The 20,242-nt window shown below is 49.6% G+C and overlaps 1 protein-coding gene and 1 long non-coding RNA gene across 4 annotated transcripts in view; one reads left to right on the top strand and one right to left on the bottom strand.

The window, feature by feature from the left end:
- The window catches only part of Zmynd8 (zinc finger MYND-type containing 8), a 98,007-nt gene extending 94,255 nt beyond the window's left edge, over positions 1–3,752 (bottom strand). Inside the window, exons 1-2 of one of the 3 annotated variants that reach the window (XM_034495156.2) lie at positions 3,676–3,752; positions 3,311–3,541 (exon numbers count right to left, since the gene is read on the bottom strand). In XM_034495156.2, coding sequence (XP_034351047.1) covers positions 3,311–3,324 — 14 coding nt within the window. In that variant the 5' untranslated portion in view covers positions 3,325–3,541; positions 3,676–3,752. Of the gene's footprint in view, positions 1–2,069; positions 2,095–3,030; positions 3,055–3,310; positions 3,542–3,675 lie in introns of those variants that run through there. The other 2 variants (XM_034495159.2, XM_076930240.1) reach the window with 2 other exon arrangements.
- A 1,144-nt stretch (positions 3,753–4,896) lies between these two features.
- LOC143441505 (uncharacterized) lies at positions 4,897–14,404 on the top strand. Its single transcript, XR_013108991.1, has 2 exons — positions 4,897–5,466; positions 13,090–14,404. It is a non-coding gene; the product is annotated as an uncharacterized LOC143441505 (long non-coding RNA).
- The last annotated feature ends 5,838 nt before the right edge of the window (positions 14,405–20,242 follow it).

Raw genomic sequence — 20,242 nt, forward strand, 5'->3', positions numbered from 1 at the left:
AATGTTCTCGCTCTACAATTAGAAAAAAAAAACCCGAGGAAAGTTTACTGAGTGATTATATGTAATTAATTCCTAGTTAAGACTGAGCACTGACCATTTTCTGGAGCTAATAAAAGCAGTTGCTCCCCTCCCCCCACAGGAATGCCACTTCATCTCCCGAAGCAGAATGAGGTACCCATCTTGGAAGGTCTTAAATGGGAGAGAGGGTGGGGAGAAGGCTGAGAGATGAGAGGGAGGGAGTCACTGAAGGAGAGGGAGAGGAGAGAGGGAGAAGGGGGTGGGGAGAAAAGAGAGTGGGAGGGGGCAGGAGGGAGAGAGGGAGGGAGAGTGGGATGGAGGGAGAGAGGGGGAAGGGAAGAGAGAGAGAGAGAGAGAGAGAGAGAGAGAGAGAGAGAGAGAGAAATCAAAAGCACCAGTGTCTGTATGTGTTCCTTTGCAGCTGTGAATCCTCTTTGGGGACCAAGGAGGCAGGAGGAAAAAAAAAAAAAAAAAAAACGAAAACGGCCCATCAGTTTGTTTTCGCCTCTGCAATTTGCACAAGTGGCGAACCTTCCACCTTGATGAGGGAAAGCAAGGTGGGGGGATGGGGGAGTCCTAGGGATGAAATGCAGGAGACTCCTCAGCTTGGCCACCTGCTCTTCCTAAAAGGAACAACAACAAATGGTAGAAATTTCCAGAAGTCCTCCTCTGCTCCGGCCACTGCAAATGCCAATCTTTAACCTTTCCCCTAAATCTACCAGTTTAAGAGTAGAGGAAGAAAAGGGGACCCCGTCAGGCTAGTCTGTGGGCCAGCACTGAGATCTCGCCCAGTCCAACTGCAATGCAGACTTTTTTTTTTTTTTTTCTAAATTCCCTCTTTAGTAACTGGAAAAGAATGCAACTTCGAAAGCCATTAACTTTTTACCAACCCAGGCATGGTGGTGGCCACGAGGAAAAGAAGCCAGCTTGAGCCAGGGCTGGGAAATTGGCTGGGGTTCACACTCATAAACAGATCCTGGCTTCCCAAACCTGTAGGAGCCATTTTAATCCGAGCTTCTAGGACAAACGCTTTGCCCTCAAGTTTCCTTTCAGCCCAAGAAGTTACGCAAAGGGCTGAGGGAGGCAAACAAGGAGGCTGGTGATTAGCCACTGGTTCTGCAGAGGCCTCAAGAAACCGGGTTTGTAATTTCCATTTACAGCAAAGAGATAAGAATAAAGAGTAACAGAACTTGTGTGGGGCTGAGGCACTGCTTAAAGAACATCATACCCCATCTGTGTTTGACGCAGAGACGACGGCCTGCCCCACACAGACTGCCCAGTTGATAATTTAGTCCGTCTCTCTTTACTAAGTGAACCTTTTTCAACTGATGTCAAAGGTCCAATTGCTTGAACACTAAAAGAAAAGAGTAGAGAGTCTGTGAAGTTGGCCTAGGATGGCCACTGCGCACAGAGGCAGCGCTTCCATGCCAACCTGGCTGGGTCTCAAAACAGGAAATATACGTGGTTAGCTTCCAGGTGGACCCTGAAGGCGAAGGTTTTAAAATTCTAGCTGCAGCCTCAGAAGTAGGGGCAAATGCAAAGCCAACATGCACAGAGAGGCGTGGAGCAGACTGTCAGGGAGGTAGAGCCTGTATCTGGTGGTCAGTGAGTCCTAAGCCAAACCTAGTTTGGGAGTGGATAGGCTTCTACACTAGATGTAAACACTGTAAACCTTACACGTGAAAGCACAAGGCGCACACGCAGGCTCATACCCAGTGTATAGGCTCTGGAACCCCTAAGAACAGTTTTGCTCACACTCCACACAAGCAGATCACCTCCCCAGAGTTCAGAAGAGCCAAACACAATTCAAGGTCTAGCTGCAAGTCACAAAGGAACCCAGTAATTCCTCCCCCCCAGCTGAGGGTAAACAGGAAGTGAGATCTTCAGTCCTTAACTGCAGACTAGCAGGAACAACAGTGGATTCAAGCCATCACCTAAACTCAAGACACTCTCTAGAAACACACACACACACACACCCATTACCACAGACCCCCAGAGGTTCACCAAACTCTTGATACACGCTCACAGAAGAGATGGATTACTTTACTTACCCAACACACGTTCAGACAACCGTCTCACTTTTCCCCAGTTAGGAAGAGAAGACAGGCTGGCAGATTTGGGACTTGATCAAAAAGGAAAATTTTTTTTTTTTTTGTAAACAGTTACATGGTATTATTAAAAACACGCACCACCATCACCACCACCACCACCACAACACCACAACCCAGCAACTGGCTATGGGATGCTGTCATGAGCCTCAGGTGTGATCCATGTCCTCAGCGCTGCATGACACAGGACAGAAGATGATATAATGTTTTAAAAGGGGGGGGGGATAAAAGAAACATTAGCCCATGGAAAATCATGCAGGACTGTAAAGCTAAGGAGTCAGAGTCCTCACTGATCTTTTTTTCCCCCTGCAGGATGTTATTCAAAATCTCTCCCATCCCCACTCCCACCCCACCTCCCAGGCACCATGCCTACTCCAGAAAACTCCCTCAGAGGCTAGGAAACACTTTCAGAACCATTTGCTGGCTGTAGGCTGACTTGAAGAACACTCTGTACCAAGCTAAGTCGGGAGGGGGGGAGAGAGAAAAGGCTGAACAATGTTGTTGCAAGTGCGAAGCTCTGGAGAGGAAGAGAAGACAGTCCACACACCACCACCCACCTAGGCCCAGGACCCAGCCTGGGACCCCTGAGTACTGTTCTTGCTCAGGCCTGGGTTCTGTTGCAAACAGGCATCCTCTCTTGTCAGAACTTAGCCCAGCCTTTCCCAGAATCTCTCTGGAGAAGCAGGCTTGCTTGCTCTGCTATCTGCCACAGGCAGTCCTGAACTGTGCTGGGAGAAGACCTTCTGGCTTACCTTCCATTTTCTTCCCCCCAGCAGGCATGTGACACACAGCAGACGACAGTGCGGGGGGAGGACTGTTCAGAGAGAGAGAGGGAAAGAGGGAGAGAGGAAGGGAGGGAAAAAAAATAAAAGGAGGGGGGATAATAGCTTCTCTTTTGGCATACCAGGATCTAGCTTCAAACTATTCCAGAAATTCTTTGTCCTGGTCAGGATAAAGGTGTTCCAGGCCCTCACCAGTCTGTAAAATCAGGCTATGGCTAATGGCTACCTAGCCATGTGACCCAAAAAGGAAAAAAAAAAATCTCTCTAAACAGTCCCAAGTTACCCTAAGTGCTCTGGGGGGGTGAGTGTGGTAGAGCCAGGCTACAGAGAAATCACACTGCTAGTCCACGACTCGGATGACTCAGAGGGAGGGGGAAAAGATGGTTAAAAAGCAGAGCTTACCTCTGTGGATGCATTGTTAACTGTGTAATGTCAATACTTATAAAACATGGAGGACAGGCTCCTAGTTCTCACAGAAAAAGGGTTTGGCACTTCGGCTGATGATCTGGCCGCCTAATAAAAGCTCATCCCCGATTGGCTGCCCCGGCAAATCGGAGTGTAAAGCCGCCGCGGATTGGCTGAAACACTTCCTGAGCGATTATCTTTGTGAGGCTCGGGTGAGCAAGAGCCATCCTGTGCATAGAAAAAGACAGGCTAAGCTAGGCCTTTTGCAGGAAGAAAAACTTGGGAAAGGGGCCCCCACAAGCACTTCTCCCACCCCCTGGCTAGATTCTCCAGTCCAGGCAAACCCGTGCAGCCAGCCTGACCTGCTCCAGCAAAGCCTGAGGCCAGCATGCCACTGGAAAGAGCCCTTTTGGGGTGGGCTGGACGACTCAACCACACCTGCCCCCACACAGAAGTCCTTTTCTAAGGAGGCAAGCAGGCCGTTTTATAGAACAAGCCAGCTTGAGTGGCTCTCAAAGGAGAAAGTCGAGCTTAGGGGTGGAGAGCCCCGGGGAGACAGGAGCAATGGGGACAAGGCCAGATGCAGGCCTCTGAGGGGCTGAAGGGGGAACAGGCAGCCCAAGGGAGGCCCCCAACAAATCAGCAAGGGGCTCCCAGGTTCCTGAGATCTGAGAGGTAGCACTGCTGTGGGGAGAAGTGGTCAAGTTTGCCTAGTCATGGTCAAAGTGCCTGTTGGAAAAAGCAGGCCCACAGAGCCATTTGCAAAGCTGGGAGACCTATAACCTCTCACCACCCCCCTCAGTCAGTCCTCAAAGAAAAACCCAAAAGGTCTCTGTCAAGATGGCAAGGGAGGAACCCTCTCCAGGCTTACCCTAAGAAAAGCCAAATGCGTTGCTAGCAGGCCACATGCCTCCATTTAAGACTTCCCTTCCCTGCTCCCTCCCCCACCGATGAGGCCTGCTAAACCTGTCAGTTAAACAAAAATCTGACTTCCGTATTAGCTGCGATGCCTTCAGCTTCCTGCCTGTTAACCCTCTCTCGGACTCTGGGCCTTGCTGGGAAAAACTAGGCCCTGAGATTGCAGAAAAGGCCTGTGGAAAAATACCAGCTGCAGCTTTCTGGGCAGATGCAGAAAGAGAGAGGGAGCTAGCTAACTGCTGTCTTGCTTCTGCTTCCCAAGGAGGCGTGGACCTTCTGAATCCAGGGCATACAGGCAGTGCCTCTCAGTCTGAGAAGCCATTTAAATCCAGAGGGACAGAGAAAGATGTCAAACCGGGCCAGGAAACAAGAACCTCCATTATAGTCAGGCCTACACACCCACAGGTTGGCCCTTTCTGCCACAATTGCCCCTGTATGTGTGTTCTGGGGGGAACTGGGCCCTGTTTGGTGGGCAGACAAATCCCCTGGGCTTCATAAGGGTTCCTGCTTCAATTCATTTCCACAGAGAACTGCTTCTTTTCGTCCCCTAAGGCAGATGGAAGGGCGATTTCACACACACAGGCTCACATTGGCCATCCTCCTACTCCCCCCCATCTCTGGCTGTGCTCCCCAGTAAAATATTAACTAGTTTCTCAGACCTGCTTAGAATTCTGCCCGATGGTCCTGGGTGGGAGACCAGTGCCTGTCTCCTTCCTAAACGCTGCCATTTGTAGAGAAGGCACAGAGAAGAATCCAAGGCTGTCCAAGGCGCTCTCCTATTCTTCAGTTATTTTTTTTAACTACATCCTTAATTAACAAGATTTAAAAAAAAAAAAAAAACAGCCGCTAAATAAACACCTTTCTTCAAGGGCTGGGAGTTGATGGAGCCAGACACCAGGAGGTGGACCCAGAAAGCAATAAAGGCCCCCTCAGCTACTGAAATTAGGACTCATTCCTGCCTCCCCCAGCGTTTCCTCAAAGGAGTTGAAGAGCTGAGCTGATCGCTTGCTCTCCCTGCCCCCCAAGGACAACAGATGCCCAGCAGGCCAGCATGCACTCTCCCTGGCTGCGGATCTGCTCCCTAGACCCAGCCAGGAATCTAAACACACACTACTGCAGGGCAAACTCTGGCTTTGGAAAGGAGACAGGATTCTGTTGTTTTAACCATCGGAGGCAGACAGCAGCGGGGACATCTCCGGAGCCACTAGGCCTGACAAAGGCACTCAGGACAACAGGTCTGGCTTCACCCAAAGGGAGGGGTCAGCTCTTACTGGGGAGGGAAACCTTACTGGGACCAAATGGAGAACCAGAGGCCTGATTCTGGCACCCTCTCCTCTCCCGTTCATGTGACTTCAGACTCTACCATCAGCCATAAGAAATACTGCTTGGGGGAGGGGAGCGGCAACACACAGAGTTGATGGGTCTCAGGGACACCTAAATTCACAACTGGACAAGAAAACACATACACAGCAGGGAAGCGCATAGAGACTCCCAGATTAAAGCTTGTTGTGTAAGCACACACATTCCCGATTCCTCTCCCTTCTCCCTCCCTCCCTCTCTCCCAGGCTCAGATCACTTGAACTGTTTTCTAGGGCAAAGAGCAGGAAGCTGCCGGCATGTGCTGGTGACCTATCGGGGCAGCTTTGTTTGAGGAATGCTGCTGCCATTCAGCCTTGTGTGAGGTTATCTGGGAAATGTAACTGGGCTGGAGACAAGAGACAAAGGTAGGCTGCAGACAGGGATTCTGGGAAGAACATAGATTGAGGAGGAAGCTGGAGGTCCGCCTACCAACCGAGGCTGATCCGGTGCTTAGTGGAATGTGGCTGACTGGTGAGAGAAACAGAACTGCTTCTCAAAGCCTGGGCTCAGGGGCCACATTGATGTTGCTCAGAGGCTAAGTTCATCAGGGCAGGGATTGCTTACACCTTGAACTGGGCCCAGAGAAGTGATGTGCAGCACTCAAGGTCACACAGCAGATGCCTGTGATCTGACGTCCACGCCAGTAGTAACCCTAGATTGCTGTGCCTCTGAAGAAAGCCACCGGAGTGAGGCCAGACTCAGGCCAGTTTCTCCCAGCAGCAATGTGGAGCTCTTTATCTTTCACTTAAGCAATCCACCCTTAGGTGGCCTTTGCATTGAGGCACAGAGACAGCGGATTCAATTGATGATACCTCCTGCTACAGAGGAGACCAGGGAAGCCTCCTTTCCTGTCCAAACCTCCTGCTAGATTACCACCTCAAAGGACGCTTTTTATAATTCTTAAAATCCCTGCATCCCGACAGATGCAATTTTGTCCCCACCCCACCCCAATGTAAGTGACAAATGGAGACTTCTGGGCTGTCATAAACAGAGAAGAGCTGGCTGCTGACATCCAGAGAATAGAAACCAAAGATTCAGTAAACACACTGCAGGTTGGGCCCCCTGCACTGCCAGGAATTTTGAGACCCAGAATGTACATTGTACTGAGGTTGGGAGTCCGAGGCAATGGGAGCGAAGGAAAAAAAAAAAAAAAAAAAAAACTAGCCATAATGCTTTGCACAGAAAAGCGGAAACAGGCCTAAACAAGTAGGCTCCACAATGATATTAATAAGTAATGAGCTAATAAAATTACATTAAAACATGTCTCTTTTGCTAGGCATGGTGGTGCAAGCCTGTAATCCCAGCTACTGGGTGGATGGAATGAGGGAGGGGCTGTGTTAGGAGGATAGAAAGTCCAAGGCTAGCCTTGAGCTTCTTGGAGGGTGAGATCAAGGCCAACCTCCACAACTTAGAGAGAATTTATCTCAGAATAAAATGTAAGAGGAAGCTTATGCATATAGCTCAGTTCGGTGCCCCTTACAAGGTCAGAATCTGGTTCTCCGGAAGCCATGCAGTGTCAAGACAGCTAGCCTCGGAGGAGAGGAAGGGCTAGTCCAGCTTCCCTCCCCTGAGTCTCACTTACCACAGGCCAGGCCTCCCTGAGATGGTTCTCAAAGCCTCTGGCCAGCAGCCAGGCGGCAGCAGGAGGAGCTGCCTCTGCAAGCTGCATCCCAAGATAGCTTAGGCAGCCACAAGGAAACAAGCGCCCTGGACTTATCTGCCTCGGGCAAGCAGGCAAGCAGCAGGCTTTCTGTCTGACTTGAAATGAGGGGACTGAGGCAGGGATGGGGTTTAAAATATCTTGGTTTTGTGTTGTTTGTTTGGCTAATTAGAACACGAGCCAAGCTGAGGGACAGTGACAGCAGGGCCCACCTTTAAGGATGAAACTGACAGCATTCTGTTACAGCCACAAAGAGGCAGACAAAACTTAGGACACCTCCTTAGGACAAGATGTCGGCCCTGGGAGAAGTGTGCACATTTGTGTGTGTGTGTGTGTGTGTGTGTGTGTGTGTGTGTGTGTGCACACGCGCGCATGGTTTTACCTCTTTCTTGAAAGGGCTGGCAGAATTAGATCAGTGGCAAAAGGAAAAATAGGAAGGGCTGGGGCAAAGGGCAGGTGGTCAGATGAACAGCCTGTGCCCCATCAGGCAGATGGCCAACAGCACAGGATGTGTGTGTGTGTGTGTGTGTGTGTGTGTGTGTGTGTGTGTGTGAGAGAGAGAGAGAGAGAGAGAGAGAGAGAGGAAGAGAGAGAGGGAAAACAAAGTCAGAAGGAAGGCGAGTCAGTATTACCCAAACCTGCAGAGAGAGAGAGAGAGAGAGAGAGAGAGAGAGAGAGAGAGAACAAAATCAGAAGGAAGGCGAGTCAGTATTACCCAAACCTGCTTTTCTGCAGTCCCTGTTGCTTTGCTGTGTCTCTCCCTCCCACTAGACAGTCTTCAGTGGAGGAAAGCATTTGCCTCCCAAAGGACTTGTGGTAACCTCTGAAGAAGTTCTGGGTTGCCACAGCTAGGAGCTGAGGGTGCAGATGCTCCAGGTATCTAATAAGGAGAGGCTAGGGATATGTGCTGCAGCCTGTGGTGCACAGGACATCGAAGCAGCCAGGTCAGTGTCAGCAGGACTGCAGCTGGGAGTCCAATGCTTATCCAGACGCTTCTCTCAGAGCCCTAAATGGTGGTGCCCTAAATGGAACCCAGCGCTGCTCCTGGACTAGCAAAACTCTAGAAACCGTCATCGAATGACGGGGTTTAACAGACAGACCACAAGATAGGGCCAGAAATGGTAAACACATGCCTTTAACCCCGCACTTGGGAGAGGCAAACCTTTGTGAGTTCTAGGCTAGACTGGTCTATATAGCAAGTTCCAGGACAGCCAGGGCTACATAGAGAGACCCTGTCTCTAAGATAGATAGATAGATAGATAGATAGATAGATAGATAGATAGATAGATAGATAGACGAGAGATAGCCACAGTCTCCTACCAAAACCTTTGGTCCTGTCCTTGCAGATGCTGAAAACACAGCACACACAACCCAGGAGATCAGCAATCCTTGCCCCAATCCTGTCCTTCCTCAAAATCCATCCAGGATTGCCACCACGCCTGACCACCCATTCCCACGGGCTCCATGCCTGCCCCCAGCTCTTTCCCTGCCTCACTCTCCACTCCACACGCCCATCTGTTCTGTCCACCTGCTAGCACATCCAGCCCCTCCTCTGGCCTTTGCACTTGGTCTCCAGCTCTGCTCTGCATCCCCACTCCTCCACCTCCCACTCCCCACCCCCAATCCATCTCTCTGCTTCCCCAACCCACCTAACACTAAGCCATCTCCTCCTCTGGTCCTCAACATGTCTGGCTGTTCCTTCCAGCTTCAGAAAGGACTCTTCCAAATCCTAGTGTGATGAAGCATGTCTGTAATTCCTTCATCAGGGAGGCTGAATTCAAAGCCAACCTGGACTACATAAGACGCTCCTATCTCCAAAACCCAAAGGCTGAATGAAGACACAGCTCAGAGGTTGGAACAGCCCGTGGGCTCCCCATCATCAGCACAGCAAAAATAAAAAGAATGGATTCCCTGCAGAGGGATCAAGGTCTGCCTCTCTGCCCCAGCTCAGCCAGGGCCCCATTTCTCTTCCGTTATTCACCTTTTCTTTTCTTCCCCACATCAAGAGGCAGAACAGTGCAGTGATTGGGTATGCGGCTGCCAGCGCCAGACTGACTGGTGTGAAGCCCAGCCGCCCCTCTCACCAGCTGCAAGGTCTAGCCCAGGGTCTACAATCCTCTGGACCCAGACTTCCTTATCTACACAAGGGAGAGGTCATACACCCACCTAAATGCACTGCAGCCAGCCCACATCCAGTTTCCTAGCCTGTTGGGCTCAACCTCTTTTCTTTCCTTTTTCTTTTTTCTTTCTTTTGTGACAGGGTTTCTCTCTGTGTAGCCTTAGCTACCCTGGAACTCACTCTGTAGTCCAGGCTAGCCTTGAACTCAGAGGTCAAATGGCTGAAATTAAAATTGTGCCCGCCCACCAGCTCAATCTCAAAGCTTCCCCCTCCCCACCCCACCCCCCAGGCTAGCAAGGGGGCTGAGCAGATAAAGGTCCTTGCCATAACCTGACAACAACCTCCTTTGTGTTCCCAGGATCACATGATGAAAGGAGAAAACAGATTCATAAAAGCTGTCCTCTGCACACATGTGTGCATGTGAATAAACACACACACTTAAAAAATAAAATCGGGGCTGGAAAGATGGCTCAGCAGTTAAGAGCACTGGCTGTTCCTCCAGAGGATCCAGGTTCAATTCCCAGCACCCACATGGCAGCTCACAACCTTCTGCAACTCCAATACCAGGCCATCCGACATCCGACACTCTCACACAAGCATCCGTTCAGGCAAAACACAAATACACATGAAAGAAAAATAAATCAAAATTTTAAAAAACATTAATAAAATCATACCCAAAAAAAAAAAAAACAAAAAACCCGCACTTTCTGAATGTCCCAAGAGACGCTCAGCACCTAAGGGTGCTCAGCCGCCAAGACTGGGGACCTGAGTTTGATCCCCAGGACCCATGTGGCGTAAGGAGAGAAGCACAGCAGCTCCTTTAGGCTGTCCTCTGACCTCTAGACAGAAGTCTCGGCCCCACACACATTCACCCAAAAAGAAGTACTAAAATACAGGTTTTCAAACACTTTAATTCACTGGAAGGTGGTAAGATGGGTAAGTGGATAAAATCACCTGCCATCAAGCCTGTCGAGCTGAGTTCAATCCTCAGGGCCTACATGGAGGAAAGCAAGTCGGACTCCTGTAAGCTGGGCTGCTCTGTATGATGCACACACAAAGGCTCTCACACACACAATGTAAAGAAAGATGCAATTTAAAATCTGCTATGGGAGTAGGGAGAGGAAAAGAACTGAAAGGGCCAGTTTGGGAGGTTGAGACAGTAGGGTCACAAGTTCAAGACTAGCCAGAACTTAATGAATAAATGATTCAATGTGTAGAACATTGGAGCAGTTTATGAAATCGACAAATATGTGCGTCCTGACAAGCTTACACCTACAGCTTACGTGTGTCCAGTCTCCCAATCCCTAGTGCTAGGGATAAACCTTGCACTTGCTGGGCTATATCTCTATTACTGAACTCCGTGTGTGTGTGTGTGTGTGTGTGTGTGTGTGTGTGTGTGTTTAGCCCAATGTGTGGGTATGTGTGTATATATATGTGTGTGTATATGTGTGAGTTGTAGCCCACTGTGTGTGAGATATAGCCTACCCAGTGTGTGTATTTGTGTGTGTAATGTAGCCTAATGTGTATGTGTATGTGTGTGTGAGAGATGTAGCCTAGTGTGTGTTTGTGTGTGTTTGAGATGTAGTCCAATGTGTGTATGTGTGTGTGTATGAGAGAGAGAGAGAGAGAGAGAGAGAGAGAGAGAGAGAGAGAGAGAGATGTAGCCCAGTGTGTGTGTGTGGGGAGGTAGCCGAGTGTAGCCCACCATGCCCAGGTTGTTTGGTGTTTTTTGCTTCCTGAGAGGGACTCAATTTGTAACCAAGCCGTCCCTGAATGCTCCACGTTCTTGCTTCAGCTCCAGGATTGCAGGCTGAACAGACACAGGGGCAGTGGCAGTCTTCAGTTGTTTTTGAGTAAGTCGTGGGAACCAGGAATAATGAGAGACACAGATTCAGCCCCTCAGGATGTAGAAGATGAGAACTCTGCATCTGCTTATCAATCCATGTCATCATCCCATGAGTGCCGACCTCCCAGGCTTCTTCAACATTATCCTTGGATTTGAGACACAGTCTCTCTACATGGCCCTGGCTGTCCTGGAACTTACTATGCAAACCAAGCTAGCCTCAAACTCAGAGATCGATCTGTGCCTGCCTCTGCCTCCTGAGTGCTGGGATTAAAGGCGAGCCACCACACCCTGCTCTCACTCATATTGTTGAACTTCAACATCCAAAGTCACACTGACTGCAGGAATCAACTGAAACAGATCCTCCCTCTACAGGTCTCAGATACTGGAGACTGGCAAGGTTCCCTCCAGAAGATCGGCCCTGAAGCTCTTCCTCGCCACCGTTCTCCCGTCCCAGCCTCTCTCTCTATGTGCTATCCCTCCCTTCCTACTATCTCTCTAGACTCATGTAGGCAGGCTACAGAGTCAACCTTGCTAGGGAAGAAATAGGCCCAGTTCCCCTCTTTACTGCCTATGGGAGCCAACGGGGAGGCTAGCCTGGGCTCCACAGTAAGGTTGTAGACCCTGCCCAGTTACTGGCGTGTGAGTACGTGCTCGTTAGATGTGAGACTTGTTTTTCTCTCTCCTTAAAAGTCTTTCTAACCAGGCAGATGACTTTAAGCCCAGCACTTGGGAGGCAGAGGCCAGCCTGGTCTACAAAATGAGTTCCAGAACAGCCAGGGCTACACAGAGAAACCCTGTCTCAAAAAACAAAAAACAAAAAACAAGCCGGGCGGTGGTGGCGCACGCCTTTAATCCCAGCACTTGGGACCAGCACTTGGGAGGCAGAGGTAGGTGGATTTCTGAGTTCGAGGCCAGCCTGGTCTACAGAGTGAGCTCCAGGACACCCAGGGCTACACAGAGAAACCCTGTCTCAAAAAAACAAAAAAAAACAAAAACAAAAACAAAACAAAAAAAAAGATCAGGGGACTGGGACAGAGAAATGATAATTGGGGGAGAGGGGGGTCTACTTCAGAAAGCCAGGACGGTTCTAAGCTCAGGGACAAGAGCTGAAAATTGTCAGGGAAAGTGTGTGGCTTCTCTGTCAGTGAGTGAGGGTCTAAGCGCATCTTGATCACCATGTCAGCCATCCATCTGTGACTCTAAGTATCCCAGAACATTCCTTCCTCCCCTCACCAGGCTCCCCAACATCCAGTCTGAGTCATCCCTGATTCTACTGCCAATGAAAATCCCACAAAAGATAAATGAAAGGGCTGGGGGAATAGGCTCAGGATGGGACAGCTTACCCAGCAGGTGCAGAGGTCCTGCCCACAGCACTACATAAACCAGATGTGGTGTTAAATGCTTGTAATCCCAGCACTTGGGAGATGGATTCAGGGGGGGATCAGGTGTTCAAAATCATCTTGGCTACACTATGAGTTCAAGGCCAGCCTGGGCCTTGTGAGACCCTGCCAAAGAAGGAAGAAGAGGGAGGGGAAAGGGAGGGAGAGAGAGAGATGGTGATGTAGCGGGGGAACTAAGCTTTTCCTCAGGCCTGGCTCTGGCGATTTCTGCCCAGCTTCAGAATCCAAAATAATGTCCATGATTCATAAGCACAAGTATTGGAGACTGTCTGGAAAATGAGACAGATACCAGAAGGAAACATCTCTCTGCTCCAAGCCAAACACGGAGATGTGCTCCAACATAGTCACTGCCTTGCTGTTCTCAGGGAACCGCCCCCCCCCCCCATGGTTTCCTGTGCTCCTGTGAACAGATGACCTTCAGGAAGGCCTCCTTCCTCTGACCCCAGGCCCACTTTCCTGCTTCTCAATTTCCAGGGAGTCGGATGGCACTTCTACGCCCAGAGACGCCACCAGGCTGGGTTCCCCGGTCTTCTCCGGATCCTTCTGATGAACAAGCACCCAGAGCTCCAATCTTGAGAGCCTCTCCTACCTGGCTCCCACCTGGAAGACTTCCTGGTTGCAGAAACCTATGGTGTGAAACACATGGCCTTGACCGATGCCATTTCTCAAAGTGCCTGGTTACTGGGCCCTGAGAATGGGCAAGTCAAACCAGTTTCTTCCTGCCTGCCAAGCAGCAGTTCTGGTCCAATATCCCACTAACTGACTGTTCCAAACCCTACCCTGCTACTCTAACCCTCAGCCTTCAAGGCAGCTGTAGGCAAACCTCAGGCTCCTGTGTTTCACCACCTGCCTGACTTCAGTAGGCCCCAGCGCCTCACTCCAGGGAGCCATCTGTCCCTTCTACCAGCTAATTTGTCCCCCCTCTCTCCTCTAAGGCACCTGGGGAGGCTGCTTTGGTTCTCCAGGCCAGCAGATCCTAGGTATGAAGCTCGGTGAGCAGTCACAGGGATCCTATCCACAAGGTGACAGGTCACCTCCTTGCTCAAAACTCCTAGGCAACCAGGTTTGGTGGTGCTTCTGGTTCCTTGGGAGGCTTCATTAAGCAAGAGGGTAACAGCTGGAAGGCCTGGGCTACAGAGTCAGATTCTGTCTCAAAAGAGAAACAGGGATCACTCAGAGAGTGGAGGAAGGAGGGGCAGTTCATGTTGATCCGAGGCTACGAAAGTTCAAGGCCAGCCTGGGCTGTGTGAGACTGTCTCAGAACAGGAGAAACGCATTCCACTTGTAATACTTTTGGACTGCTGGCGTGTGTTCACAGGAGGCCAGGAACCTGCCGAGTTAGATGACCCCATAGCATCTAAGATATACTTCCCTGAGCGGGAGGAGAGATGGCTACACAGTTGAAAGTACTCGATGCTCTCAGAGGTTCCCAGCACCCACATTACGCTGTTTTAGGAGATTTTAACACACACACACACACACACACACACACACCAGTTCTCTCTATGTTCAGTTGGCCAGCAACTTCCAGTCTCCTTACTCAGCTGTCTGGCTTCCCAGGAGGAACTCCACCTTAGGCCTGAGAACCCCTCTCAGGACCATACTCTCAGGACTTGGGTTCCAGCTTTCTGAGACAACCGTGCATTTACTTCTAGGACCCATCATCGTCTCCGTACTTGTTTTGAATCTGTACAAAAGCAAGGACTTTGTATCTCCGGCTGGCCTTATCCCCAGTGCTGGCACAGGCCTGGGGCGTAGTAATCAATCAATAAATCCTTGTTTGTGAACAGCCTCTCTTTCTTGAATAAAGTTTTCATGTGAGATGTCTGTCCAGTAGGTCAAACACAGCAGGCACCCTCTGGCTCAGAGACGACTGTGAACCATATGATCTCTCACATACATTGACCACCCCTCTCCCTGACCCGTTTGTCAGTGTAAGTCACTCCAGCTACTTGGGGCTTTTTTGAGGTCCCCAAAACAGACCTACAGTCTACTACAGCAAACAGTTCCCGTCACATCCAAAGTTTTTTTTTTTTTTTTTGAGACAGGGTTTCTCTGTGTAGCCCTGGCTGTCCTGGAACTCACTTTGTAGACCAGACATCCAAAGCTTTTATCTGAAGCTTCTGCTTCAGCTCTAAGGCCAAATGCCACCTCCTCCGGGGAGCCCTCTGGGATCATACCACAGACAGTTTTATTTTCTTCCCAGTGCTTACTTAGCAACTTTTAAATTTTTCCTCTGGGTTTGCTTTCTGGGGGCAGGAACTCGGTCATTCACAAACACTACTATATATACCTGGAGTGTCCCGCACACCAGGAGAAGTTTCAAGGTCTGTTGATCCAATACACAAAAATCACAAAATACACAAAAATCTCTTAAGAGTTCTCTTGTCAGTGAATACAGTGACTTAATGTGGCTTGCTTGGTACTGAGGCAACTCTGGGATTTACTTCTTTCCAAGGCAAGTGTCTTGCCATGACAACGCTGCCATCCTCTTTTCCTTTAAGGACACCTTGTTTCTACTGAGGGCTTGCCAAGTACCAAACACCCTTTTTTGGTTGGTTGGTTGGCTTTTGTTTTAAGACAGGGTTTCTCCGTGTAGCCCTGGCCATCCTGGAACTCACTTGGTAGAGTAGGCTGGCCTAGAATCAGAGATTCACCTGCCTCTGCCTCCAGACTGCTGGACTTAAAGGTATGTGTCACCACACCTGTTGTGGGGTGTTTTTTTTTTTTAAACTATGTATCTGAAACTAGTCTAGATCCACAATTCCTTCTCCCTCCACCTCTGAAGGGTTGGGATTTCACCAAAAATGGTTTATTTTTTTATTTACTTTTTTTCTTTTGTTATGTACTTGTTTTGTGTTTGTGAACGCATGTGTGTGTGCACACGTGTGCCTGTGCATGAGTGTGTGTGTATGTGAGCACATGTGCCTGTGCTTGTGCATGCTCCCTTATGTGGAGACCAAAGGACAATTTGCGGTAGTCAGTGCTCTCCTACCATGGGAGCCCTGGGATTGAACTCAGGTTATCACGCTTGGCTGCAATCACCTTTACCCACTAAACCATCTCACCAACCCTTATTTATTTATTTTTTAACAGTGCAGCCCAGACTGTACCGGACTCCCACCTACAGTCTTCCTCGATAAACCTCCCAAATGCTAGGATTAACTCATGCACATTTTGCATATGAACGCTCCTAATCGGCCTAAGAGGATGGTTTTACTATCTCAGATCGCAGGTGGGTGACAGCGGGAACGGAGATTAAGGACTTTATCTACCTGTAAACGGAAGGCACTTCGCCCAAGAGTGGAGCGCCTGCCTAGCATGCTCCAGGCCCTGCGTTCAATCACTACTAGCACCAGGGTGTGAAAAAGACATTTATAAGAAAAATGCAGAGAAAGCTCTCTCTGCCTCTAAAACTCCAAGAAACAGATCGTATGGGAAGAGGACCCAAAGTCACGTGCGGGAGGCCATCAGGAATCAAGCAACACCAAGCACACACCGACAAAATGGAGACCACGGCGAGCAACTTGATCACAAAAATCAGAGCTGTTCCCACCCAGGTTCCCCTTCAAGCACATCCATGTCCCCTACACCCAGTTATGCAAGCCCCCAAACATGACCCTTGATCTCCGCCCCAAGACTGTCAGTCCCCAGCCCTGTGACACGTACCTTCCCGACATCTTCCACCCCTGGCTTCTGCGACTGCGTAGCTCCATGGGCAGAGCAACACCCGCCCTAAGGCCTTAGCTATCTGTTCTCTGGGTAGGAGGGAGCAGCCTCCCATCAGCCTCCAGGCCCGGACTCTTCCCATCCCCCACACCCTCCAGCTACTGAGAGCTTTTGAAATTTCAATTCTGACCAGGTCACTTCCCCGTCCCCACCCCCCATCTCCAAAACCCCTAAAAGGTCTCCCTTTGTTCTCAGGCGGGCCGTCTCAAATTCTTCTTCCAGCCTTTGGAGGCCTGCAAGATTCCCTCTTCCACTTTAGCGCCTAGCTCTGAGCTCAGGGCAGCCTAGAAGGCTCTGGAGCTGGGCTGTCTGGATTCAGATCTCTGTCCTGGAACTAACTTCTCTGGCCTTATGAGTTAGGGGGCAATAGCACCGTCCAGACCACTGACTGGATTACATTTGCCTGTGTCAAGGTGCTTACGTAGCACCTTTATGCTGCCTTCAAAAACCAACACAAATTCATGATTTCAGGGCAGTCTCCCTCAATCAATCTGACTGGACTACTAACTGTCGCCTTGGCGTTGATGATAAACATAAGTTAACAATTAGCGACCTCTAACAACTAAGATGAAGTTCTGGGCTAAGATACAGCTCAGTGTATCCCCAATACAACCCAAGGGATTTGAGTGCCAGCACTCACAGGATTGCTCACAGCTGTCTGTAACGCTAGATCCAGGGGATCCAACGCCCTCTACTGGCCTCTACAGGCACCAGGCACACAAAGTGGTCCACAGACAGGCATGCAGGCAAAACACCCATTAGTACCAAATAAAACTTGGAAAAGAAAAGAAAAAAAGAGCCAGGTGATGGTGGCACACGCCCTTAGTTCCAGCACTTGGGAGGCAGAGGCAAAAGAATCTCTGTGAGTTCAAGGCCAGCCAGGTCCACAGAGCAAGTTCCAGGACAGTCAGGGCTACACAGAGAAACTCTTGGCACTGGAAAAAAAGAAAAGAAAAAAGTTAAAGACAAAAAGGAAGAAACTTATAAATTCTTATAACTGGTTTCTCATGTAACACCCGGCTCAATTTTGTATCTCTCTGGCACATAGTAGGGTCATTAAAAACATGGTGGAGCATGGTAGATCATGCCATGCAAGCCTGGGGTCTCGGACCACTTGGTGGAAGGGGAAGAGTTTGTCTTTAACCTCTCTAAACCTGCTGCGGCCACCACTCCCTGACATACAAATAAATACAGTAAAAAGGTTGGTAAACCAGCAAGCCAATTGGGTGACACACATCTATAGTCCAGGAAAAGCAGAAACTAGCCGGGGCTGCCTAGGGAATTCCAGGCTATTCATTGCTACAGGGTGAGATCCTATCTCAAAAGACAAAACAAACAAACAAAAAATCTTGTGAATGGCAATGATTGAATGAACAAACCTTAGGATTCCCAATTCCTCGAGTTCTTTCTATTCAGAAGAAGCAGAAGTGAGCTTCCTTGAGGAAGCAGTGAGAACAGAACACGGAGGGTGGGGGTGGGGCACCGGTATTACAAAAGGCAGCTGCTGCTCTCTGTATGCAAAACAAGACCGGGAATGCTCAGAGAGAGCTGGGACCAGAGGCTCTAGGATGTGGGCCACCCAAGAACTAGCTGTTCCCTTCAGTGACTGCAGCTCAAAGGAGCGACTGAGGAGCCCAGAGGAACCCCAGGATAATGTGCACAAAGCTGACAGAAGCTGACAGAATGTGAAAGTACCCTCAGGGATGGAGGGGCCCATATTTAGACTCTAGGCCTTTCTGTCCTTGTCCCTTTCCACAGTTCAGCAGCCTCAGGAGCAGTGGCACACACACTGTGACACCCCTGGTCCCAGCTCAGGCCTCCTCCATCCTGAAATCAGACACCAAGGAACTGGAATCTCAGATTAAAAGGATAGTTGGGACAGTATACCCCACGTTTACTGTAGCTCCACTACCCCTCCTGGCACATCAAACCCTACCCTGCAATGAAGCATTCTGCTTACAGTAGCTTCTTGTCTCCTCTGCTTAGGAGAGGGTGAGGCATCAGACACACACCGACCTATGCACACACACACACACACACACCACACGTCAGGCAGAGCCCATAAGCCATCCTTAGCTCCTGGTCCTGCGTTTGCATTTCCTAGATACACCTATCTTAGTTAGGCTGCAACAAACACCAGGACCAAAAAGCAAGTTGGGGAGGAAAGGGTTCATTTGGCTCACACTTCCACATCACTGTTCATCACATCACCAATGGAGGTCAGGACAGGAACTCAAGCAGGGCAGGAACCTGGAGGCAGGAGCTGATGTGGGGACCACAGAGAGGTGTTGCTGACTGTCTTGCCTGCTCATGGTTTGCTCAACCTGCTTTCTCTATCACCCAGGACCACCAGCCAAGGGGTGGCCCCACCCACAATGGGCTGGCCCTCCCCCCAATGATCACTAATTAGGAAAATACCCTACAGCTGGATCTCATGGAGGCATTTCCTCAACCAAGGCTCCTTTCTCTTTGATGACTCTAGCCCTGGGTTGACACACAAGACAGAGGGTTTCCTCTGTGGGTCCCTGGCTGTCCTGCACCTCACTCTGTAGACCAGGCTGGCCTTGAACTCAGAGATCTATCTTTGCCTCCAAAGTGCTAGGATTAAAGGTGAGCACCACCACAGCCTGGTGGCTTCTGAATCCTGCTAAACCCATTTTACAGAAGAGGAAAACTGAGGACTTGCCGTTCCATTGGAAGACCTAAAAATAAACTATCTGCATAGTGTCTGGGTCTCCCTTAATGATGTACTTCAAGTCTATACCAGATGTGACCATAGAATAAATAGTCTCCTACAAACTGTTGTGTGACAAAACTTTTCCTGGGGAGATACAACATACACATCTATTCACTCCAGACACAGAGCCTGTGACAGACCAAAATACTTAATTCAACTTGGTCAACCCATGGGTTTTACCAGGGTTACATACAGGGGCAAATTTAACTCAAAAAACAACAAAACAAAAAACCAGTCTCATGACAGGGCAGTGGTTTGCCTTTTGTCCCAGCACCCAGGAGGCAGAGGCAGGTGGATCTCTGCATCACTAAGTGCCCACCCCAGCACAGGTGACAGCTCAGAGACAGCTAATCGAGCTGGGGACCTGGGGCACACTGCACAGCCTGCAGGGAGCCTTGGGAGAAATTCCTTCTAGCAACTGGGTACAACCAATTAGATCACAGAGTTACCACTGATTTTGTAGGCAGTAAGCTATAGCTCACTCTTGGATAAGAAGGTCAAAGACTCAGGGGAGCACAGTGCCAGACTTCAGCCTAGTCTACTTCAGAGTCACCTCAACTGTGCTGACTTTGTGTTTTATCTTTACAGTTCTTGTTTTGTTTGGTGATGACAGGGTATGGTGTTTTTTGTTTGTTTGTTTGTTTTTTGTTTTTATTTATTTATTTATTTATTTATTTTGTTTTTTTCGAGACAGGGTTTCTCTGTGTAGCCCTGGCTGTCCTGGAACTTACTCAGTAGACCAGGCTAGCCTCAAATTCAGAAATCCGCCTGCCTCTGCCTCCCAAGTGCTGGGATTAAAGGCGTGCGCCACCACTGGCCAGCAGAATTAATTTTTTTTTTCCCATGAGACTCAGGCAGAGTCACACAGAGGACGCAGGATTCGAACCGGGAGAGCAGGGTGAGGGTCTCCCGAAGCCGTGCGCCACTGCTTGTTCAGGGTATGACCTCCCTTGTTGGAGTAGGTGTGACCTGGTTGGAGGAAGTGTGTCACTGTGGAGGAGGGCTTTGAGGTCTCCAATGCTCAAGTTACACCCAGTGTGTCCCCTTCTGCTGCCTACAGATCAAGATGGATGGAGGATGGAGTACTCTCAGCTTCTTCTCCAGAGCCATGCCTGCCTGTACACAGCCATGCTTCCCACCATGATGATAACAGACTAAACC

The sequence above is a fragment of the Arvicanthis niloticus genome, chromosome 2, assembly GCF_011762505.2.
Source record: "Arvicanthis niloticus isolate mArvNil1 chromosome 2, mArvNil1.pat.X, whole genome shotgun sequence".
NCBI lineage: Eukaryota > Metazoa > Chordata > Mammalia > Rodentia > Muridae > Arvicanthis > Arvicanthis niloticus.